This window comes from Ascidiella aspersa, chromosome 2, assembly GCF_963924565.1.
Source record: "Ascidiella aspersa chromosome 2, kaAscAspe10.2, whole genome shotgun sequence".
NCBI classification, from domain to species: domain Eukaryota; kingdom Metazoa; phylum Chordata; class Ascidiacea; order Phlebobranchia; family Ascidiidae; genus Ascidiella; species Ascidiella aspersa.
The window spans coordinates 34,505,044-34,530,697 of NC_139448.1; the positions used below are offsets into that span (position 1 = coordinate 34,505,044).

Sequence of the window (25,654 nt, forward strand, 5' to 3'; positions counted from 1 at the left end):
GCATTGCCGCCAACCAAAGTGGCTTGAACGATAAGCAATGTTATAGCGACACCTGACGGAACACATTTGTTCAATGTTTGACCACTATGTGGCATTCAAGAAAAACGTAACTACCCAAGTAAACTGTCTACAAAATAGGTTTGAAATAGCAGTGTTGGTGTAAACCAGTGTTTTTGAAATGACTTACGTCCAATTCAAGTCATTTGTAAAAAAAAATTAGTCCAAATTAAATCATTTGTGAATAACTTAAGTCCAAGTCAAGTCATTTTGAATAAATAACAAGTAACAAAGTCAATTTCAATACAGCAAGAAAATTGTTTTGTGCAAATCTTAAGATGAATAACTCAAATTTGTAATGAAAACAATTGATTTCAACCCAAGTCATATGTACCAAAGACTTAAGTCAAGTCAAGTCATAATGTCCAAGAGCCGCTAAAGTGAAGTCGTTTGAAAACAGTGACTTAAGTCAAGTCATTAACTTAAGTCATTACAACAATGTGAAATACCCTTGAATCTTTTAAAAATGCCGTTCAGTGGCGTTAAAAACCATCTGCTGTTTTTAAGAATCAAAACTATGGATGGACCCAAATTTTGCAAACATGTAATTTCGCAAAGACACATTCCAAGCCTCGTGTTCGCAAAAAACTGAATTCCAAGTCATTGTCAACAAAAACAAAGAAATTTTCATTCCGAGTCAGCGGCATCAAAAATGTTAAATAGATAAATTGGTTAACACTTTCGATTTGAAGTATTATTTTACGTAATGCCAATACCAAAAAAAAAATAATAACTAGAAAGCAAACTGAACTATTTTTTTAAATTGAGGCAAACCTATTTCTAACAAAAATAGCATTTACACAGAATAGTTAAAGTAAAGCCAGAGAAAAGTTGCACTGAAGTCAAGTCGTTAAATGATTTTTTTGACACGATTGGGAGTCAGAAGTTTTTCAACAAATAAAATGTCAAGTACTAATTTATTCCGTAGTAAAAAATTCTTTGTCATCCGTCAAACGTTTAGTAAACTTGGTCGATTTTCTAGTGCGTTATTGGTTAATATTAGTTTATAAATTTACATAAAGTGTAGCTATAGTAGCGATTGTGGCTCAAACAATTTATCGTAACCGACACCCCAGCAAAGTTAATTGTGATAAATTTACTTGAAAATGCCGTTATGTCAAACAATTTTGTGGTTAGCCCAGGCAGTGGCGTAGCCAGCCGAAAAATTTGGAGGGGATCAAAAAGTTTGGATTTTTTTGTTTAGCTTTGGCATATTAACTCCTGTAACGAACAGAATAACAATGCTAGCAAACCTTTTCTAGCAGCAACTGACTGGGTGTTAAACGCAATACCCAAAACCATTAAAAGAGCAAAAACTGTCAAAAAGTAGTAAAACTACATTAATGTATAGCAAACGTAATATTAACTATATCGTTTGTTACGTAACAATGCATGACAATTAAAGGTGTTGTATGTGTGTGATCGAATGTTGCAGTACTGCTCATAAATGCTAAAAAAACAAATTATTAAGAATAAATTTTTTGGGGGGGCTATGGCCCCTTAGCCCTCCCCCCCTGGCTACGCCTATGAGCCCAGGGGTTGTTTTTCTACCGCGTACCCCTAAAAATTTGTACTGATTCGCGTGGACCACGTTAGGCAAGACGTTTTTTTGAATGACGTCATAAACTTACGTCACTATCAAATATACTTCAGAAATATGCTGATATATTCATAAATTTAGTTTAAGAAACCCTTGATTAGCCTAACCAACTTATTGACTCCCAGTACGCCAAACTATAAATAAAGTAATCCCAGTAGTAGCACAGCGCCTGGCCACAACTGTCACCAATGTGAAAGCAAGCTAAAGCGAATTAGAGCAATATGCACAAGATAGAATGATAAGAGTTACGTTTATTGGATAATATTGAACAAGATATACTGACGATGCCTTGCCGGCGAAATAAATGTATATCTTAGTAAACAACTGAAGTTTCTGACCTTATTACTGGATTGCTAGAATATTTTGCAGTGACTTATGATAAGTTAAGGCCGACATTTGTTTTGCAAGGGTCAAGGTGATTTTAAATATCACACATTCAGCACAACATCGAAATTAAAGGTTGTATTTTTATTGTATCTCGCTCAGTTGATCTGCTAGAGTTTTGATACGTAAGTATTTACTCGAAACGATTTTTTGATGATAAAATTATGTTGACATAAATTTAATAAATTCGGATTGTACGACCTGAATAGAGCCAACATTTTTATTTGACTTACGACACTGGTTTTATCCATTGTGAGCGAATAGAGAGCAAAGTCACGCTTCAATGGACGTAACTATGCCTGATTCTTTCTTTGCGACATGCACGAATGACTGTAGCGAGAAAAATAGGCTTAAACACTTCGGACTGAGGGAAGTTGTTATTACAGCAGAGACGCAGCGGGCAGTGTAGTACCTTTGTGCTGCTAAGTTTGTAAAACTTAAAAATAATGCTAAAAAGTTAGAAAGGTTTGCGTTTATCTTACATTTGGCTTTGTAAGATAAAAGTTTGAAACCCTTTCTAACAATTTTTAATGAGCTTTGTAGTTGTATTGTTGTTTTAGTCACATTTGTTCGATGTAATAATAGGCCTTTATCGAATTAGAAATAAGTAAATCTTTTTTTGACAGGATATTTTCAATTGGTGTGGCGCAGTTTTATCTTGTTTTAGTTATGTATTCTCCGTATTTTCAGCGACATTATTTTGCAAAAAATGACTAAATTAAAAAAAGGGGACCTTGGTCTTCATTCATATCACATTTTCGTCCGGGGGTTTATATTGCTAACATTATTTGGATTATGGTGCCAGTTAGCCTTTAGATTCGGGTGGGTCAAGCAATATTAATATATTTATTAATAATACTCCCGTATTTAGTTATTTCTAATTTCAATTTTGACAACTCGTTTTTTTACAGTGTAAAAAAATTGTAGGATTCTAGATCATCGCCAAAAAAAGGCATTAACGCTTTTGCTTTTCAGATGAAAGTACAAAGTGATACCAGTGGTTTTGCAAGTGCAGAAAAAAGCAGTCACTCTTATTCAGCAGTCACGTATATGTTTAAACTTTAGCATGATCGTTTGTCAATCAAAATATCTTTCGTGTCTGACTTGACGCAATAACGTCACAGGAAGTGTCAGAACTTAAAAGCAAGATCGCTTTATTGAGCAACAAATATGTGACGCAGTTGCGTAGGAAATGACCAAACAAACGGTTGTTGTAGAGTCTACGCAGTTAAGCCTGTACTGTGTGCTTCTGCCATACGCAGTACAGGCTTAACTGCGTAGACTCTACAACAACCGTTTTACTTACAAAATTCCCTTCAATTTTTGGACGTCAGAGTATTACGACATGGAAAAGTTTTAGCCAGAATTTGACCGGTCTATAACTTACAAGCAGCAGAGTTGAGGCGAAAGCCAGATATCGTTGTATTTGTCAGTAATTGAAAATAAAATTCGACAACTATACAAAAATACAGTAGAAGTTAACGTAAAATAAATATTTCGAGTATAATGCCAGGATGCTATGGTTAGACGTATAATGAGCATCATAGCGCATACAGAAGTAGATAGCGTTTCTTGAACGTTTTTATAAGAATCCTATGTAACTTTCACGAATACCTACCTACTTCTGTAAGTGGTTTTATACTTATTGTGTGTCTTAAAGATGGTTAACTCTATTTGAATTGAGTCATTGTATATTCAAAAGGTTTCGTGGTAACTTTATTGTTGATTCGCACTGTATACCCTTTGGGTATGACGTCAGTTATTACGTCATGGTAAATTAACCCAGTAAGGTCAAGACAAAAAAGAAGCATAGCTAAATACCTTTTAAAATGTAGCTGGAAGTACAACTATGTTTTTCACATGCTTAAGGTGTAAGCTGCGGTCACTTATAATACTTCAACAGTCGCCAAAGGCAAATCGTAAAAACAACTGGGCTTGTTTGGTAATGGCTTCGGTATAATTTACGTTTTTTTTTTATTTTTATCTAAGTGATTAACTAACTTGGTATTTAGCTATTCCTCTTTAAGGAACGGTTGGAGAAATTTGCAAAACCGTTTCGGTTCTTAAAAACACTTTAAAAACTGAAAATTAATGTTTGAAAAACGTTTCTACCCTATTGATTTTGTTTTCATTAGACTTTCGTTACAGTGTTATTGTTGTTTTTCACCATGGTAACAATCATTTAATATCAGTTAAAACACGTTTCACTTTAAACATGTAATAGGTTAGAGAGCACGCTGTTTTGCAACGTCATAAATGCCAAATGCCTGTTGTAAAATGTGGTGAACGTTGATTGATTTTACAATTCTCTGGAAAACGTCAACTGTGATCAAACAGTTACCCAAAATATCTGCGTACAGTGTACACTGTAAAGCTCTAGCCTTAACCACAAAATAACCTCGCAGTCGGTGTCAGTCGGATATGTTCGTTGTAGCATTAATCACAATCACGTGATGGAACCTAAATCAGTCACGCGTCGACGTCATAAACGTTTGGGCGTTCATCAAGGCTCGCTTGCTAACCAAGGTAACCGGAGACAATAAGCAGCTTTTTTTTTTTGAGTTGTAAAGATTCGTTGTGTTTGGACAATGCACTCCCTCGAATGAACGTTCTATTGCTCAGTGTTTTTCTGGACAGCATTTCTCGTTGAGGCAGTCAATTCAGTATGCTTTTTAGAGTTTAGACAAAATTTGCAACTTGTGAATACAGAAATATAGCTTGAATTACTGGCGCTCTTTCACTTTTGTACGTAAAAATTAATAAAAAATTTTTTTTCTTAAAATGCCGCTTACCACAACACATATTGTTTGGGTTAGGGTGCGGGTTAGCATTTGGTTGAGGGTGGGTCAAGTTATTATTATTAATAAACATAATATTACTTGACCCAAGTAATAAAAAAAAATTTTTTCTTTTGACTAATTTTGTGCGTTGGTGTATAATGTTTACGTTTTGTGATGGCAGTAGCAACGGATATATTATGTTTATTCTACGTAGCTGCTGAACTGTCAGTTGTTTTAGGGCTGTGCCTTTTCATAGTATGGTTTACTTTAGAAAAATGCTTGATGGCTTACAAGTTCATTTGAAACAGGGTTACTTTGAATTTCTTGTAAAACAGTGTTTCTCATCGTTTTAGCTGCGATATTAATACTAAGCGTAACTATAAGAGCGAAACTTTTGCGACCTAATTCCGTTCGCATAACTTTTGTAAGCTGAAAGTGAACGAAATACAAATACGACAAGAGCATTAATGAATTCGAATTTAATGAAGATAAGCCATCTCTTTGTATTGCTTAATCATTATGCTGCTGTGCGTAGGGTAACGCCTTAATTTGCAGTTTATGAATTAAGTGCACGTTTAGTGAGTCATAGAGATAACGTTTAAATCGTTTACCGCTTACGCTTATTAGTTTTAGAAAGCCTCAAAAGTTTAAGTAACGTCATAAATTAGCGTCGCAAAATAAGTAGACTTAAAAAACCTCTGTTTTCAGGCGAACCCATGAGAAAAAAAAATAAAATCGTATCTACATAAACAGAAGACGCAAAAGCCTTCTGTTTTCTTGTGAAAAATTCCTTTAATTCGTTTAAAAATTACAGAAATATTTCAACTATGCCTCCATGGACCCCTTAAAATAATTAACGTACCACCAAAGGGCCCAAGGACCACAGTGAGCCCCTGATCTAAAGTCAATTGTCTTAAGACGTTTACTTTTCAGCAAACTCATTTATATTGGCATGTTTTAATAGCGACATAGTGCCAAAAGCATCTTTCCAAATGCTGGCTGTTTAAATTCTAAGACTGAGGCATAATATTTTTGTCGCACAATGGTTATATTAAGTGAGCGAGTTTTCTTATCATATTCCACCTAAATACTTATGTATAATGTATGAGCTGTATAGGCAGTGCATGAAAAGGGTACAAATGAGATGGTGTATAACAGTCCTGAATAAAGTGAAACCTTTATGCAGAACAAAACAGTCAAGTGTTTCGCAATCGGGTTACCATAACACTTGTGACGTCATTGTGCTCGTTTTAACATCATAACGACTGTGAGTACGGAGAAAAGTTACCGCACTTATGTGACGTGATAAGAAGGACTTTTAAAGGATCATCTCTACAGACCCAAAATGTATTTACTTTATTGAGGTCGTTTACCTGAAACCTGTAGCGCTGTTTTTGGTACGTTATTAGCTTAATGTATTTCAACTTTAACTTCGACAGCTAAAGGCTTGTAAATTATTAACACACACCTATTCATATCGCTTATTGTGGAAAGGCTACTTTGTTTGTATTGCAAACTGCGTCAATGATGTTTTTGCCCCGTCAATATTTTTCAGCACGCAAATGCGTAACAATGGTGCTTGGATCACAGAGACTAAAACGCGTAGAAGTACAAAGAAATGATATCTTATAACTCTTTGAATTTATGATCGTTACGAAGTGGCTTATTGCAGTGCTTCGTAAACATTTTTAGTTTCGTTCACCCCTATGATATGATAAAACTATCTCGTATATATATATATATATATATAACAACACAAAATGTCTTATTTTACCCGCGTAATGCAATACTTTCTGTATTATGTTTCTAGAATGCTTAAGTCCATTTTGTAAATTGGTGTTAGCCCAAAGGCGTGGTGCGTCTCATCGCACTGTCGAAAATGAAAGTTTTGGCAAGGTTTTTGCTTTGCGCGATTTGATTTTTTATAGTGTACAAAGTAACATTTTGTTTGTATTTTGGTGGCAGATACTTAGAAAACAAGAACAAGTTAAACTAAAAAGTAAAACAATGTCAAAACCGCCGCCACCCCCCGCCTACGAACAGCAGCAGCCTGCAGTCCAGTACAGTAGCCAGGCTCAGTACAGCACCCAGGCTGACTTTGGAATGCAAGGGGCCAACAACCCCCCTCCCCCTCCCCCCGTAACAGGGGGTTATGTTGGTGGCGGTTACGTGCAGCCTGGACCTTACGTGCAACAGCAGCCAGGTGGTGGAGTAGTTGTGGTTCAGCAGCCGATCAAGCTTCATAGCAGGTTGGTTATATCTACCTTTATAGTATGGTTGGTTATATAGGCCTTTATAGCAGGGTTCATGGCAGGTTGGTTCTAATTTAACAGCAATTGGACTTTTATAGATTGTGTTAAAAACGCGGCGCAACATGCTATAATACAGTTCTCCTTAAACTGTTTTAGTTTTGTTCACCCCTAGCATCTATCTCCAGATTTCATTCACCCTTGACTCATGATATGATAAAACTATCTCGTCTATATATAACAGCACAAAATGACTTAGGTAGTTTCGCAAGCTATCATCGATTTCTGAAGGTTTACCCTTATTCACCCCTTTTGGTTGGTTCACCCCTGCAAAAATTGTATTCACCTGATTAAGAAACACTGCTATAATATACATAGCGCCTTGATAAGAACGGATTTACTTTAACGGACTAAAACACTAAAGAAAGATAGCGCGAAGCGCGAAAAAAATGTATTTTTATAATAGAATTGACGAAAATACATTTTAGACCTGTTTCAAAGTTCTGATTTGCGAATTAGTTCGACACAGGTTCGTATGAACGTACTGCCGCCAACACTTATTTCCTAAAAGAGCACGAGGTATTTTCGTAAACAGCACATGCAGTCGTGCTCGACCTCTAAAGTTTTAGTAAACGGCCGCAGGTTATGCGCCTTTGCCTTTATGGAACAGTAATGTAAAACTGTATAGGGGATATGGGACGGTTGGGGATTGGGGAACACCTGTATGGCATCGGTCCCTTTGCTATCGACTTTTGGCATCTTATGTTTGCACCCTGTTTTGACAACAGACTGTTTGTCCTTGTTTGGGGTAAGGGGCGGGTAATGGGTGGGGTTGGGTTAGGGTTAGAACTATTAGAGAAGTTAGTGATTGAGTTAGGGGTTGTGCTCGGGGTTAGGTAAAATGTTGTATTGGTCTTATTATGGCCTGCTAGTTTTGTTATTCTTATTCCGATGGGTTTGGAACTTATCCTGATTTAGACGTTATTACGACTATTAGGTATTAGTCCGTTTTTGGTATTAACCTGAACTGTGTTTTCTCCCGACGTTTTTGTTGTTTTCATTTCGCTCTTATGACAGCGTCCATCTCATCACATCTTGTTTTCTTACCACCAGGCATCCGGCTGTGGTCACGTGTCAGCACTGTCACCAGACCGTGACGACGTCCACACGTTCTGAGATCGGCACAGTCACATGGTTGGCTTGTGGAGCCATGATCGTATTTGGGCTCTGGTTAGGGTGCTGCCTTATTCCCTTCTGTATTCCTGATCTTCAAAACACCTTCCACGAATGCCCTAATTGTCATAAGACCATCGACGTCTACAAGCCCATGTAGAAGTTCTACTATCGACGCGATGTACTGTACAGTATTGGATAATGTTTAACATGCAGCAGTGCTTTTAGAACTTTTAAAACTGGTGTAGAACGTAGTGTTTATACCCAAAAAAACGTATTAACTTTTCTTTTTCTTTGTTTTTTATAGCCTTCGAATGCAAACTATTATGTCATCCCTCCGGGTTTTTTTTATTGCGTTTGGTGAAATTGAAATCCATTAATTGCTTTTTTTATGGGAAATATTACTGACTAGTTTTAAAAAGTAATTGCTTAAATCGTTTTCTGACAACTTTTGAGGTATCGCAGACTCCGCCTTTTTATCGCAAATGGTGTAGTTTGACGATTTAGTAAGCAGTTTTAACAATGTTAAAAAGAAAAAAAATGAAACTTTTTAGTTTTTAAATTCTTGCACTTACTATGTAACACCCAATCAGGTCGTAATTTGTTAGGTTTGAAAACGGGCTTTTGAAAAATGATTTATTTCGAATATTTAACAACCGTTGGTTATTTTTTTCAACTCAAAACTTGCTTTAGTCGAATTTATCAGACTGATATATTTTAATTTTAACGTTTTTTTAGCCTAGCAACAAGTTATACCGCTCAGTATTGCATATTAGTAAAAATTCAAAAGTATTTAGTAATTACGTATATAATTTTCCTCAATGAGCAGGTAAAAACGCTAACCTTGTAAATACGTAGCAATAATTACTACAGTCGATCTCAATTTATGTCTATCCAAATCTGAAACTGTTGCAGCACTTATTTGGTTAACTAGCGGTTAGATCAGGGGTTCTTGAACTTTTTTCACCACGGACCCCTAAAATTATTTTTTGCTTTGCGTGGACCCCTGTAGGCAAGAAATTATTAAAAATGATCTCGTCACAATCAAATAGCTTGTCAGAAAAATGCTGATGGTTGAAGTAAGAAGGAGCCTAACATTCAGTGTTAAAACGTTTTATTTTTAATTAAAATTTTTTTAATTTGATTACTTTTTAAACGTACTCTACTATTTCAATTTGGCCTTCATGGACCCCCTGAAATTAGTTCACGGACCCCCAAGGGTTCCATGGACCCCAGTTTAAGAACCCCTGGATTAAAGTCTCGTATCGGTTTTAAATTTTTTAACATTATTGTATGTGGGTTGTTGTAGCTATACTTTTGTATTAAACTTTAAACGTTGTTCTATATATTTCGTATTCATTTTAATTGCACTAACAACTGTTTTCCATTCAATTTTAGTATGTTGCAACAAATATGTGTATCGTCGATTAATAGTGTGCCTGAAATTGATTTTTTTAACAACAACAATTGTTCCATTTTGTACCTGTTTCTAAACTACAACTGATTTATTTTAATTAGTCTGTCAGTGTCCTATTGTCGTATGAAGGAGATTTGATAAAAATCCCTGAAACAATTTTAAACTAATAAATAATGCTGATAAACAACGTTAATGTCGCACTAATGTCTAATCTAATCTATTGCGAAAATACAATGTATTATGTTTTGACCTCTATAGTTGAAATTTATACACACTTCGTATTATTCGAGTTATGCATTCTAATAAAAACTTATACCTGTGGACTGACCATCGGACAGATTATGTTTTGACAGTTTTATTTTGATAAGGAATAATATTAAAAAAATGTAGCAGTACCACGACAGTGAAAGTAGAAAGAATATTTGTACAAAACTTTTTGCAAGGCAAACTATTTAAAATGGATATAAGAGTTAGAGAATGACAGTAAATTTAAATATTCGCTCATTTATTTTACAAAGGAATTACAATATTGCTTCGCCGATATAAAAGCGTTTTTCGTTTTGCGCGATGTAGCTTTGGTGTTGACCACTACAACCTAAAACTCTTACCAAACAAAACAATTGTGTGGTGTTCTTAAAAAAGGTTGTTTCTTTATGAAGGCACGTTTTGACGTACTTTATCAAGCCCGAAAAAAATCATGCCACCAAAACAAAAATCCTGGATTCGCGCCTAGATAGTTGGGAATAGTCAAACAGTTGAATAATAGCCACTGTTTGTTTTGTTGGTAGGCGGATATAATAAGATTGATTTCCAAAGCCAACGAAACGGTCACAGGACGGTTGCCATACCTTCGGTAATTCTATGCCAATGTTTACCCTATTGCCAGAAACTTAAGTTGGCCCGTTGGTTTTGCTGTTGATGTTCAGAAAAGAACTGAAGAAATAAAATGGCTAAAAATATCCGGGATTGAATTTGGTGAGAGCAAGGTTAAAAATACAACAATGTTTTAAATAGAAAAGGCAAAATTCCAATGTTTTATTGTATGTGCAAAATACAACCAGTGTCGTAATGACTTGTCGTATATGCACTGAAGTAACTGCTTGTTTTTGTTCTTTTTTTTATTTGCATTTTACGCAAATGACTGACTCTTTTTTAAGATTCTTTAATTGAATACCATTTGGTAATTTTGATTAAAAAGTCCATTAAATGTAATGAATTTTAATTCGTAATTGGTTTCGGTTTTTGGTGTCTGCTATTCGAAATATTGCTCAGAAGTGATGGTTGTTACCAATTTCATAAGTTTGAAATTTATTTTTTATGCCAATAAGGTAACCTGGATTTTTTCTAGCTTTACAAATAACTAGGACCTGACTTGCTATTTGGTAAAAAATGACTTAACTTAAATTTGCGCAATTAGAAAATGACGTTACTGTGACTAAAGTCATTTAATATAGACTTGTTTACAACACTACATATACATCATATTTGAGAAGTTTAAAAAACGAAAAAACACTAGTCAACAGTATAAAGAGAAAGCCAATCAAACAAGATAAATCATTTGTCGTCATCTGCAGTTTCGCTCCTAATAATCGTAAAAAGGACCGAGTAAAAATATTCCGATCGCTTTACGGAAAAATACAGAACTTTTACAACTTAACAGCATTGTGACGTCATTCTTTGTTGTTGACTTTTCAGAGATCCCAACAGCAGAGAGTTTAGTGTTGTGCTGAGAAAAATAACAAATGGGTGACGTTTCGAGCCACTCGAATTACCGATGTTGAAAGCAGCGATATGAACTATGTTTTGTGCTCACATCAACAACAAAAAAATACAAAAATGTGTTTAAAGTTTAACTCTTGTTTTTTCGTCTTAATTTAACCTAATGTTTTCTTTAAATATTTCCATCAAAATCGAAACAAACAAAAAACTAAAATAATGGATAGGCCTACTTAGTTTTAACTAAACTTCGTTAAATACTAACTATTTCTTCGCATTGAACTATGTCAGTGGTTTTCAAAGATATTCAACTCTGAAGCATATTTAGCGAACATACCACAGCAGTTCAAGAGAAATACCGGTATACTTAAAAAAATTCTTCGCTACTCCACGTTTAAAATGTCTCTAGGTTCGCCCTGAAGTAAAAAGGTTTAAGAAACGCTGCTCCAACTAAACAATATTTCGATGTTATATGGCTTGGTTTAAATCATTAGCATTGAGCTTCATTTTTTATTTTTTGTGCATTTATAATAAAGAGCACCTTAAGCTTTCACAAATATTTGTTAAATTAACCAATAACATAATAAGTGATAAAAAGAAGAAATATTGAATGTATTCCAAGGTTAATTATAATGTTGTACATTAAATTTACAATTGAAGCTCGTCCTCAAAGCTGGAATTACATTTTCTACACCATAAGCACGTAACCTGAAACGCACAGAATTATTTTCGAAGCAAAGTGGAAAGCTAAAAACACTGAAGTGAATAACTCAGTAGCGCCACTAGTGTAAAACAAAATACATGAGAATAAATTAAAGTCTAACTCAAGTTTTTTCTCGATCAGTAGCATGTTTATCTAAATTAAGTTAACTTAAATAAATATTATCATTATAAACCTGTTTTATTTACAGAAACACTCAATAGACAAATATACTTTTCTTTCACTATTTCTGCAAAACCTTTCTTTGTGATAGGACATATTTCACGATGACTGCGGAAAAGCACAAAATTGGTGATCTTGTTACTGAAAAAGTAAATATCTCATGTCATGTCTTTTACCGACATCCTGCATATAAAAACTAAAAGAAATATCCAAACGGAGTTGGTTACTAAACTTTTAAAACATTGGTCATTTGCCCACCAGTTTATTAACTGATACTTATATCAGTGTTTAAACTTTTTTAGTTTCGTTCACCCCTAGCATCCATCTCCAGATTTATTCACTCTTGTCTAATGATGTGATAAAACTATCTCGTCTATATATAACAGCACAAATGACTTAGGTTGTTTCGATTTTTGTTAAGATCAACTCAAGCCAAGTTTTACCATTAAAATTCTACAATTTTTCGCGTCCAGAAATGTGAAGCTATAAAAGCAAAAAACACAGTCACCAACTTTTTGTACTTAAACAATCAGTGCAAACCAACTTCACTATTACAATAAGCAAAAAAACACCAGTTCAGTAGTCGATTTACTGCAGAGATATCATACAATTCTGACGGTTCACCCCTTTTGATTGGTTCACCCCTGCAAAACTTTCGTTCACCCTGGGGTGAACCATTCACCAGTTTAAGAAACACTGGTTTATATAAGCTAATATACACTGAAGGTGTTGTACAAAAATGCTTTGGAAAAAGTAGAAAGCATTTAAAACAAAGTATAATTTACCCAACGACATAAAAGCAGTTTATAATGAGGTAGTTGGTATAAGGTTGGATTGTGGCGTAATAATGCAAATGAGTAAATATATGCGGTGGATTTTTGTGCACGTGAAGCAATCAAAGTAAAACGACTATAATCAGTTCTTCAATTTTAAGCCTTGGCTTTTTCGTCAATTTTAAGCCTTGATTGACTTTCAGGTAAGCTGTTTATTATTTTTAGGCCGTAAAGTAACCAAAGTTAAGATTTATTGTATTTACGTTATGTGCATAACTGTATAGCGGCTATAGCCAAACTAAAAATTCCGGAATATGAAAACTGTTAAGTGCTGCATATACACAATAAACGCTAGAACTTTTGTTTTTGCGTTTCCCCCACTAAGCGTCGTACGTTTGTTCCAACTTAATAGATATAAGGCAAAAAAATTTAGTCTGTAATAACTAGCCAAGATTGGTTCAAAAGTGCAAAAACAGATAGCGAAGAAAGTGAGCTGAATTCTTTAAAAGCCTTAAACAGTATTGGTTACCCATCTTAGAACAGTTTGTGAATGTCTATAACAGGGGTGTCCAACTCAAACATGCCGGCGTGCCAATTTTTATCTTCTAACTTCTTCCCGTGCCAAAGTTTAGCAACTGTTTTTGTTGTTTTATATCCCGTTAGTTAATTTATGTCTGAATTATACCAAAACATCTCGATACTTTAAAATAATCCAGAATGGCATCTATGGCTAGAGAATTAACCAGGCGATACGGGACTGAGAGATTAAGATTAGTACACAGGTGGAACCATAGTATTTGTGACATCACAATCGATCCAGTTTTAAAGCAAAGCATTGGCGGGAAATCAGACATTTAAAAAGAATAAGGCCTTTAGCAGACGAACCGGTTGTAATTGTTAGCTGGAAGAACCGCGTGTTGGCCACCCCTGTGAATGGTCCGCGACTAAAAAAGTTTGAAAAACATTGGTTTAGATTAAAAATTATCCAGAATGGAAACTATGACTAAAAATAGCCGACCGATCCGCTTAAAACCGGCCCAAAATTTCACTTCATCTGCCTTGAAGCCGTTCATTGGATGGCCAGTAATCCAGAGCTGGATGTGAGTACCGCTTCATGCGGCTAGGTTATTCCAACCGCCTGAAACCATCACGAATCTTCGTGAAAGTGATTAACTGGCGAACGGCGATACGGGCCGTGGCGTTTTGGCGCGGTCGCTGTTTCGCCGATTCGTCGCCTCGCCACGCATGACTGCACATGCGTCAACAAAGCTTACGTCGCCTTTGTAGCGTTGAACACCTCCGAGGCCTGTAACCGTTTTGGAAGCTCCTTTTTCTCTTCTTTGGCGCTTTTATAATTGCCAGGCCTAGACCTAACGTTTCGCCGCTGCGATTTTCGGCGGCTGGATAATCACGCCAGGGTTCTGGTTTCGTGTCTGGTTCAGTATTGTTCGGCGGGTTATGTGTTGAAAGGATCGCTACTAAAGTCGTGATGTTTTTTGTTCAAGTGTGTTTGGTTTGGTTTGGTGCGCTTTCTTAAAGGCGTCACTTTTCAAACGCGGTTATTAAATGTTACATAAACTGTTTAGTTTCGTTATAGGAACATTTATATTTCAACCGTTTTAAACTTACAAACTAGATTTCTGAAGTTAAAACGACTTTGTCGTTGTCAAACTTTTAGTGCTTTTTTACTAGGTTTTAAGCAATTGTTTAGTTAGAATATATAATTAGTAAAAAAATATAATTTTTGTCCAATTAAAGTGTTTATACTTACTTATAGCCAACAGCAAAGACCATTACACAGCAAATTTCAAAGGGTTATTTCGTTTATGGTGGGCAAAAACGTATTTGTAACTAGCGAAGTTTATTCCTAACGTCAAATTATTTTTGACTTGCTTTATTTGGCTCCAAAGTTATTATTCAGCTTACGTTTTAGGTTAAACATTTACCACGAATTTACTAGATTTAATCAAACCAATATTCGCAGTTTTATTTTTTGTTATCCAGTTTAAAACAGTTAGTTTAAAAACGTCAGATTTTTTTTCAGTTTAAAAATTACGTATGCGTCACAAAACAAAATGTTTAACTGCATTCACGCCTGCCTATATTGTGTTGTCAGTATTTCTAAACACTAAACCTTTCTATTTACCATATTTTAGATGACGTTTTTGCTAGAGCACCAAAGTTCAACAGCTATTAGGCCCATTAGATTCGCCAACCCGTGAATCAAAGCCAAAAAAGGGCTTTTTGTGGTCGCTCGTGCGACCAATTGGCTTACAGAACATATGTACCAGTCGTGCTTTGGCGCTTAATAAATAATTCATGCAGATTGTATCAGATTTTGGTTTCGCGCCGCATTTCAAGCCGGTCTTAACCCTTTGGTGCCAGTTTATTGCGGTCAGAAGAGGTTGAAAAGTCGATTTTTAAATTGCCAGAAAAAGTGAGCGTTCTAAGAACGAAACCAACTGATGTCGTAGTAGCTATAACGTCGTTTACTGTCAAGCTAGGAATACAGTAGGCAAACTTAACTCGTCTCTAGGCATAGGCTTGAGGATGTGAATTATTAACATGGTTTATTTAGGCTGAAAACCTTTTTAAGGCCTGTCCCCAACACTCGAGTAATAGCAAGTGTTTTTAGTCAACTATATTTTATTACTTAAAGCGACCTAATTAAGCGTCAATCGGACAATTATCGAAACTTATATTGAAACATAAATTTTAACACTCATGAATATTAATATGCAGCCATATTCGGCTTTAAAACGAAAGCGAACATTGTGTACTGTTACATCGTTGCCACAATGAATGTTTTTATTTAAATTTTTTTTTTTGTTTTTTTCAACTTTCAATTTTTTTAAGCGTCAAAATGGAGTGGATGTGGTACGAGTAGGTTTTTTTACCGGTCTATATGTTAAAACCCGGTATGGCATACGGTTAGAGCAGCGGTTCCCAAACTGGGGTCCGCGGACCAAATGGGGTCCGCAAAGCATTTTCAAAGGGTCCGCGAGGAGAGTTAGTCTTTAAGTTGCTCTACATTATAGGCTTTATCGAATGTTTTTAAACATTAGTCCAAGTTTTAAACATTATCTGTCATCATGATTGTCTTTAGTTATGCTTAATTATTCGATCATATAGCGTATTTTATGATGTCTCTTGTGACATCATAAAGCATCTATTATGCTGTACTACCTGTTATCAGCGAAATCGTTCACATTATAAAGTTGTTACATTAGAATGAATAGTATTGCACTAGTGTACTACAAGAAACATGGGTCAACTGACCCTTGAATTTTTATAGGGCCGCGAAATTTCAAAATGATTGCAACGGGTCCGCCAAGCAAAATGTTTAGAAAAGTTTGGGAACCGCTGGGTTAGAGCAAGACGCAGATTTAAATACAAAACTGTCACAACGTTCAATCTTTACGAGCACATTTTTTTGTTTTTCTACGTACAATTTTTTAAGCTGCACTACCTTGGTCCTATGCTACTAATATTGGCCTTGAATTTTTAATACGCAATTATGGTCGACAACTCGCAAATATGTCATCTCACACAAACGCAATTGCCGCGATACTATGTATTGTTGTTCTGCATGAAAATATGGCTTACTTTGTCATCTGTTTAATTGTGCACTGTTGTTATTTTTACTGGCGACGATTCTCCTAGATAAATAACAGGCCACGGTATTTTTATACTGAAATAAGTCGAAATTTCTAAAAACGTGCACCCGATAAAATCTTTGATACGCTGCCAGTCAGGAGCGCTATCATTGGTTAATCTTTGTGCTGTATTGCCAACACCTGCTGCTCTGTTTACTTAATAAAGTAGACCCAATGAGTACTTGCATGGTTACGACCTTTATAAATAACGCCACAACATTAACCGACGTGATTTGAACAAAAATAGAGTACCATAAAAAATTAGTATTTTCCACTTTAAAAGGCATTTTATTGTTATAAAGATAACTAATAAAGATAACTAATTTTTTATCGGTAAAGCATTTTTTGCTTAACAACCCGAAAATTATTTTGCTAGTAGGCTTGTCATTTTATTATTATTTGACCAAAGTTATGACGGCATTTAGTATCTTTTTGCCTAAATTAAACGTCTTTATTTGAAGGAACGCTTAGTGGCGGAAACAAGTTAGTTTGACAATACGTAAGTCTCAGCCAAGTCACAAGTCAAGTCATTTGCGAAAAAACAGCAAGTCAAGTCATTGTCGTAGCAAGTCAAGTCCAAGTCAGGTCATTTTCATTAAGATAAACCGTTAAGTTATTGAAATTACTAAACTCGTCCGAAATTATGAGTGATGTTTTATTAGCAAATAACAAAAACGTAACACATAGCGAGCAAGTTGTTTTGCAAGCTAAATTCGGAATAAAAAAACAAATTTTACTAAAGCTTGGCTAATTAAACCACTGAAGTACCAAATTAAGTCTTTTGTCCGAAAGACTTTAAGTCAAGTCAAGTCATTCATAACAATGCTCATTGCATTAAGTCATTACAACACTGGCGTGCCCTATTTTGAGGAGCTATTACCTAACTATAAATGGTCAATAGCTAAACAGAATATCATGCCTTTGTAAGCAAAGAGTTCGAAAATTAATCGACTGGCACCTTCCCTTATCTAGTTCGTTCGCAATCTGGCTTCCAGCTTGTTTTAGGACTTGGCAAGTTAACACGCCCCTAGCAGTTCGGGCGTTTATTGGATAAACTGGGATCAATAGGGTTTGCATGCGGCGATACTCAGGAAGTTGTGCTGCCACCTGATACATCACCGCGGGCCCTAGAGCGATTAGAAACCACCACTTTTTTCCTGCAGTATTTACCATTACGTAACTGTTTGGAATTTGTTTTGAAAATAAGGTGTTAGCTGCTGGTGGGATTTTCGGTAGCGTAAGGGTTTTTGCTTAAAACGACTTTTGTGAGCTTGTGTGCAAAATACGCTTGTAATTAAACCGGACCGCTATGGAATGTAGAAGTACTATATTAGTTTATTTCATTCAATACTCGTAACAGGACAACTTTTGTTATGTTGCAAGTGTTGTAACGTTGAAACGACTTTCGTGATTTTGAGTGCAGATATACGCTTGCAATTAAATCCGGTAAAGATTATATACGTACTGTATCAGTTAGATTTTATTCAAGACTGGTAGCAGCAGAACTGTTGCTATGTTGCCGAAGTATTGTAACGTTAAATGACCTTTATGATTTCAAGTACAGAAATATGCCTTGGACATTACACCGGGCCGCCTAAGATTGTAGAAGTAATGTATTAGTTATATTTTATTCAAGACTATTAACACTAAAACTCATGCTATGTTTCTTGTCACGTTGAAACGACTTGATTTTGAGTTCAGAAATACGCGGGCCGCGTGGCATTAAACCGGGGCCTTCAATGATCAGCTTTCTCTTGGCTAGATATCACGGCAGAATTATCGTACATTTATATCGTCGAGTGTTTATGCCGTGTCCGGTACATTCCAAGAAAGGCTCGTAACACTAGAACTGTTGCGAACTCTGGTAGCACAGTGGCTTAGTTTGACAACACGGACCAGCTTGTATTTTCTACTTTAGGGTAGACTACACTGTGTACATTGCACTGAACAGTTAAAGGTCAGTTATGGCAGGTGCCACTACAGTGTAAAGCATGATTAAACTAATCAAACGTAAATTCCAATTTTACAAACATAAAAAGTTGACGGAATTACAGTTAATGTCCATACGACGTAAATCAATGCGGACACATGTCAAGACGTTGGCTTATCAAACTTAGTTAGAACTATAAGACCAGGCGGCGTCGCCAAACAATCAATATTGGACCTACACGACAGCTTGTAGTAGGGAGTGAGTGTTGTTTGCATTTAACGAAGGAGTATAAAAGCAGGCGGTCTAATTCCAAGCTTAGAACCAGCATGTTCGATCGATTCTGAACTGTAGTTGTTTGTAAAGTTTCGCTCGCGGAGTATTAAGGATAGTTCGCTTTCGCAGCATATGTTAGATTAAATACCAGTGTTGTAAACAAATCATTATGAAATGACTTAAGTCCACGACAAGTTATTTGTAAAACAAATTGGTAAACTAGTCTGATTATTATGAGCAGTAACTCAAGTGAATAATAACACAAAACGCAACATATAGCAAGAAAAGATAACTAATAATTCATCCGTGTTTATTATAAAAAAAGCTTAATGAAAACACTTCATTTCAACCGAAGTGCTTTGCCAAAAAGACTTAAGTCAAGTTAAATCATTTGTCCATAAGACTTAAGTCAAGTCAAGTCATTTGAAAACAGTGACTCAAGTTCACTTAAGTCATTACAACACTGGTTGTCGCGATAGCAAACGTTTGGATACATCATTCTATAGGAAGTCATGATATTGCAATTCTAATGCTAATCGAGCAGGAAATTTGTCATTGAAATTCGCCGCATTCGCCTGCGTTAAGCATATGCGTTTGTCGGTAACGTTACGGCGACGTTTTGTATCGTTACGAAAAATAGCAGATGTTCGGCCGACTGCCGATTCAAGTTTGCCCTGATTTGTGCTGTGATATGAGAGTAGCGTGAGATGTAGCCGAAATATTGCGCGCATATAAGACCTGAAGGTGTATTTCAACTTCAAAGCTTTGATAGCAGATAAGTTTCGTTTCAGGGTTCATCGTATCGCTATTTTTCGAGTAGTCGTATAGAGCAGTGCTTTTCAACCCGTGGGATGGTACGCACTTGTGCGGATGAAAAACATTGTAATGCGGATAACAAACGTTGTGCGGATGAAAATGGTGCATATTATTGTTTTTCATTATGTGTAATACAGTAATCAAATAAACTGGTGCGCCCACTTATGCGTTACACTTTACAGGTACAGTAATATAGTCTCTCAGTGGTTCATTGCATCTTAAGCTATCTGTTTTATATCGGTCAAGGCTTAGGCACAAGGTTTCAATACACAAACCCTTTCATTGTTATTTCACAATTAAAACTAAAGTTTGAAAACTTATTGAGCTTGTTTCGTGCTGATGGAAATTTTCTGAAATAAAAAAGTGATGAAATAACTAAAATATTTACGACTTTACCCACTATTTAGCACACAAGAAAGGATATTACGCTATCCGTAACACTATTTAGCAACATGATGAATTTTACTTTTTCAAATCATCGGCAATAACACGCGGCTCCAGAAATTGACGCAGAGTACAACATAATATGTAATAGTTTTAAGAGGCCAGCTTGATGGAACCTTACATGTTGTTTAACTTATGCTTGAGAATGATTTGTTCCGGGAAATACGAATTTGTTATGGACACAGCGCTTTTGCCAATATGCACGGCCTAATATTGTTGCTGCTTTCACAAGGGCCGCATCCTACTTTAACTGTGAGAAATTTTAAAGGTTGGAAAGCACTAGTATGGTGGATTAACTATTCCAGTAAAAACTGTGTGCCGTAAATAAACATATTTAGTCAAAACTATCAACATTGGTAATGTTAGGAGCAGCTACGCGGTATGGGCATTTGGGCAAACACACAGCGAGATAAAAAAGTCAAATAAATGGAAAACAAGCAGAAGGTCACGTCTTTATTTAAATCATTTTTACGTGGAGATTCCGAGATTAACAGCTTCTGGTTGCTGGTCAAATCCAGAATAACTGAACAGAAAAATTATTTTATTAACGTTTTGTGAACGACAGCTTATTCAACTTTATTCACTTCCGTCTAAATTCGCCAGCATGGCACTGTGTGTTGCTAGTTTGCGGTGTCTTGTGTATCTTTTTACTTCGGCAAAACGCGGTTAGCGTAAAGTGCTGTCGAGCAGTTCATTTCAAAGCAGAGCGTTCTCTTATTGCCCGGATACCCCTCTCGATTTTCAATCGATACCAGGCGTGTTTTTGCGCTGAACAAATAAAGCCACGCGACCGCACGATTTGCCAGCTGTGTATTTGGACAGCAATCCATACTGCGCACTCAAAGCACAGGCTTATTATAGGAATTGAAGGCAGCAAAATGTGACGCAGGAAACGCATAGAAAATGCGAAGGCGTTATTAAACATTTTAACGCGATCTAAATTGTACAACGAAGTATCCAACTTAAAAGAGACTAACCGTTATCGTTGATCTAGGGAAGACTTCTGAGCTATTGATCACAGTCATTTTACAGTGACGTATATGTATGTAGGTTTAATATATAATTATAATATATTTTTTTGCTTTCCATTTATTGTACGAGCGTTCAGTGTCATTCACCCTGACGAAGGCAGCTTGTATAGGTTGCCGAAACGTTGGTTAACAATTACAATTACCAGAGGAGCTGTTTTTGATTTATATGTATGTAGTTTCTTTATTTTTGCAATATTATGATTATAAAATGTATGTTTCTACTCTGAACTAAAACTCATTAATGAATAAATACAAAGTTTTCCAAAAACAAATTAAAACGAAACAAGAATATTTGGTGCGTACAATTTTTTTAGGCTTTCGTTCAAAAACGGTAGGTGCTCACTTAAGTTACGATAGTATGAAGAACGTTTGAATCTTGTACTGTTGTGAATAGCTATGTTTTAAGAGTTTACTAACCTCCTGATTTTAATGCGGTGTCAATAAACTGTAAGTAGATCTACAAAAATAAACTGTAGAGTTATATAAAAACTATTCTACTGTTATAGTGATGGAAAGTAAACAAAAGCAAACCGTTCAAAAGCTTTTGCAAGTTGAATTATTTTGTTGTTCAAGAGGCAGTGAAATAGCCGCAGGGCATGCTTTGATCTCATAACTTAAATCCGCAAATGATTTAAAACGCACTTAAAACACTGGATTATAAGACTATTTTTTGTGTGCCTTTAGGGCAAAAATTAGTTTTTTTGTTCTACGAGCAATATTGCGTGAATTGGTTAAGTTTTGTTGTCCAATTTTAAACCTATATGTTAGCGTATTGTATGCAAAAAAGTTTGCGGATCTTAATTATACCGGCGACGTAAATAGGTATTGTAAGTTAAGGCCGACGCCTCCTTTAAGTAAACGAATTTCGAGGTATCATGTTTTATTCACGGTCAACTTATGCATTATTGAACAGCAAGTAATGGCACGCCTGCTGCACTGTCATACTGTGGTCGTTTTAATTAACGTTTGGGGTCAAGGTATTGGTAACCGCCACGCAAACTTATATCAATTTTCTGCAAGATATTATATGGGCATCCAATGGAAATAATGTTTAGTTTTTAATTAAAGCAATCTTACAAACGTATGCCGCTTGTAACAAACGTATGCCGCTTTGTCTCTTAAACGATTTTTGTGAAATATTTGTTCATTTAAAACAGGGAATAATCAGTTTTGGTTTATTTCCCTTTAAAGAGGTTATTTCAAGATTTTTTTTAGAAGAAACTGTACCATTTTTAATTGCTTTTAAAATTGTTGTTGCCATTTGAATGTAAATAAATACGAGATTTTTGTGCAGTTTTGTCAAAACTTCTAGTAATTGGTGCAAAATTGGTTGATATACTGTAAATATTTTTCTTTGCCACTAGTAAAAAGATTTACGAGCAATTAATTTAGAATTAACACTTCACGATTTATCTAACAGGTTTTGCAAAGTACTAAAACCTATTTTCAAAAACTTCCTGCTTGCAAAAAAACACCGAATAACGCAAGAAAAAAATGGACAACAAAGAACAACCAGTTCCCCCACCTTACCCGCCCCAACAGCAGGGGTACGTGGCCCCCGTCCAGTACGGCATGAACCCCCCGGCGCCCCCATCCTACTCAGCCGTGGTGGGGCAACAGCCCCAATACGCCCCAGTACCCACTCAACCCCACCAAGTAGTCGGAATCCAGCAGCAGCAGCAGCCTGCTATGGTCGGTGTACAGCAGCCTGTTTATGTCGTCACAAACCAACCTGTGCGCATTCACTCGCGCCACCCTACCGCCCTCACGTGTCCGCACTGCATGGGCGCCGTCGTAACCTCGACACGGTCTGAAATTGGGGCAGCCGCCTGGCTTAGCTGCTGTTTCATCGCGCTCTTTGGCTTCTGGCTAGGGTGCTGCCTTATTCCCTTCTGCATTCCTGACCTCCAAGACACCTTCCACGAATGCCCCAACTGCCATAAGGTTATCGACGTCTACAAGCCTCTCTAGGGACAAAGGAACGCTGTTTTTTCAGGTTTATTTTTAAGAAACGCCGGCCTGATACTGTTCATCGGACATTTTTAGCTGTATATGTAAAGGCTGATTTAGCAGTTGGCCTAGATTTTTATCTCTCCGTGATTTACCGCGATTTAAGCTTGCTAGTTGAGTTTCACAGAGCCCTGGAGCCCTGAGAATTCGTCTTGTTAATCTGGCTAAAATGGCCGTTACCAAGACTAGTTTAAGTCAATTTTATGCAAGTTAATTACATAAAAAATGGGTTAACTCTTAAAATCGCTATTTCCATTGGGTGTCAAAACGTGTTTTGCATAGAAAACACGCTTAACTTGCCAAACACTTTTACCTACCCAGATAAACTAAAAATGCCCCGAAAATTTGATTTCTGCTTTTACAAAAGTGGGTTTAACCAGTGGTGAAAGTAATCCGGAACGCTTCGGCTGCTGTTTCGCTAAAATAATTATTGCCGGTACGACGTTCCGCTAAAAACATGTCCTTTTTTTCACTAGGCCATATCCTAAATCTATTATTGCATCTTTTAGTTGTATATTTGTGCACGACATAGAACGTTTAACATATAGGATTTTTAGGGTTACATGCTTTATGAGGTCCATTTATGACGTAACTTTGTGACTTTATTCTCAAAAATTCCATGCGTTTCGTTAAGTAATTTATTTAACTTTCACGTCTGGTTTAAGCATTTACCACAGCCAAATTAAAGATGATGTCATCATATGTATAAAAGGTGAAATATTAAATTTGCCAAACAAAAAACTGATCATTTAGTAAGCTCGCTTTTTTACGTGAAGGCCTACAAGTAAATCTAATTAGCCACTTTCGACAAAAACAAACTGGGCTAACAGAGAACTATTATCTGAGCATCGCCATGCTATTCTGCGATACTAACTACAAAAACACGTTTTTCGCTTTGCCTTTACTATATATAAGCAAAGTACCCATGACCAAATTTCGACGATAACAATCTTGCTGTATTTGCTGAGCTTTGGCATTTTATAAGTGCTTTTAAATGCTTTAACTGCAAGTGTATGCAACTAAATAACAAGGTACGCTTGTACATAGCATACATACTTACCTTGAAATTCAGTGACTCGTATAAACATACAAAACCCGCATGATTCACAATTTACAACACTTTTTATCAACAGGATTTCGAAAGAGAAATATTGCATTTTTTAGCAAGTAGTATAACGTTGCTTTGCCGTTAGGTTTTGTATTTGATATTGAGTGTATGTTTACCTTTATTTTCCCCTTTAGTAAAGACATTCTTGGTGTACTTTAATCGACGACCTATTTTAACGGCGTCGACTTATTCGTGCCAACATTTTTTCCCGTTTTTCCTCGGATTCGTTACGTTACCCACGAAGCGCTGACAGTTGTAAATAAAAAGAAATATTATGAACACACGCTATGATATATGTCAAACTGCATCTGAGTTAACTTGGTTTAAAATAAAGTATTTGTTTATAGTTAAAGCATCAAACTACAGTACGGTACCAAACATGCAAGTGGCAGTATATTCACTTTTTCATCCATGTTTGTTCTATTTCAATCTATGGGCCCGAAGCATATTTCCGTGGGGAAGACAAAATACAGTTAAAAGCTTGTCGGGTGCCTAAACTAAATTTTGATAAATTTGTTACCCGAAAGAAAATGAACAGTGTTGTAATGACTTAAGTTAATGACTTGACTTAAGTGCACTTAAATCATTGTTTTGAAATGACTTGACTTGACTTAAGTCATTTGGGCAAAATGACTTGACTTGACTTAAGTCTTTCGGACAAATGACTTGACTTGACTTAAGTCTTTTGGGCAAAATGACTTGACTTGACTTAAGTCTTTCGGACAAATGACTTGACTTGAATTAAGTCTTTTGAACAAATGACTTGGGTTGAAATAAGGCATTTCTTTAGGTATTTTTATAAAATTGAGCTATTTGTCCAAATTTTTGCACAAAAAACAAATTGCTTGCTATATGTTCCGTTTTCGTTGGTTTTTAGTTTCAGTTATTGTTCATAATCATAGTTTATTGATTTATTTTTATGACCAGGACATGACTTGAAGTATACTTGATTATGACTTGACTGGGACTTGACTTGTTATTTATTCGAAAAGACTTGATTGGACTTGGGCTATTTTACAAATAACTTAACTGGGACTTGAGTCATTTAAAAATTACTTGTTTACAACACTGAAAATGAACGACACTTTCATAAAGCTCTCTAAAGTAAAGATCAGTTATATTTCGTCTAACGAAAGAACCGATCTATTAAAGTTGGACAGAAACACAAAATGTTATCCAGTTATTTTAAACAACTATTTTAAGAGTTTCCAATATTCTTACCCGAGAGTTTAACTCGTATTTGCGCGTTTGCGTTTAAATAGCAGGCTACGGAACTAGCGCCTGACACAAAAATGCACAAATCAAAATTGGATTATCACAGCAAAAATAACGGCGTTGATTGAAAAACAGCACT

At 35.9% G+C, this 25,654-nt stretch overlaps 2 protein-coding genes across 2 annotated transcripts; both read left to right on the forward strand.

Moving 5' to 3' along the window:
* The first annotated feature begins 3,429 nt into the window (after positions 1-3,429).
* Positions 3,430-9,990, forward strand: LOC146165458 (uncharacterized). The gene is made up of 2 exons (XM_083382067.1): positions 3,430-7,070; positions 8,184-9,990. Exons 1-2 carry the CDS (start codon positions 6,622-6,624, stop codon positions 8,401-8,403), a joined length of 669 nt encoding a protein of 222 aa, XP_083238193.1. The 5' UTR covers positions 3,430-6,621; the 3' UTR covers positions 8,404-9,990.
* Positions 9,991-22,346: 12,356 nt separating this feature from the next.
* LOC146165459 (uncharacterized) lies at positions 22,347-24,573 on the forward strand. The gene has a single exon (XM_083381911.1). It carries the CDS (start codon positions 22,677-22,679, stop codon positions 23,151-23,153), a length of 477 nt encoding a protein of 158 aa, XP_083238037.1. The 5' UTR covers positions 22,347-22,676; the 3' UTR covers positions 23,154-24,573.
* Positions 24,574-25,654: the final 1,081 nt, after the last annotated feature.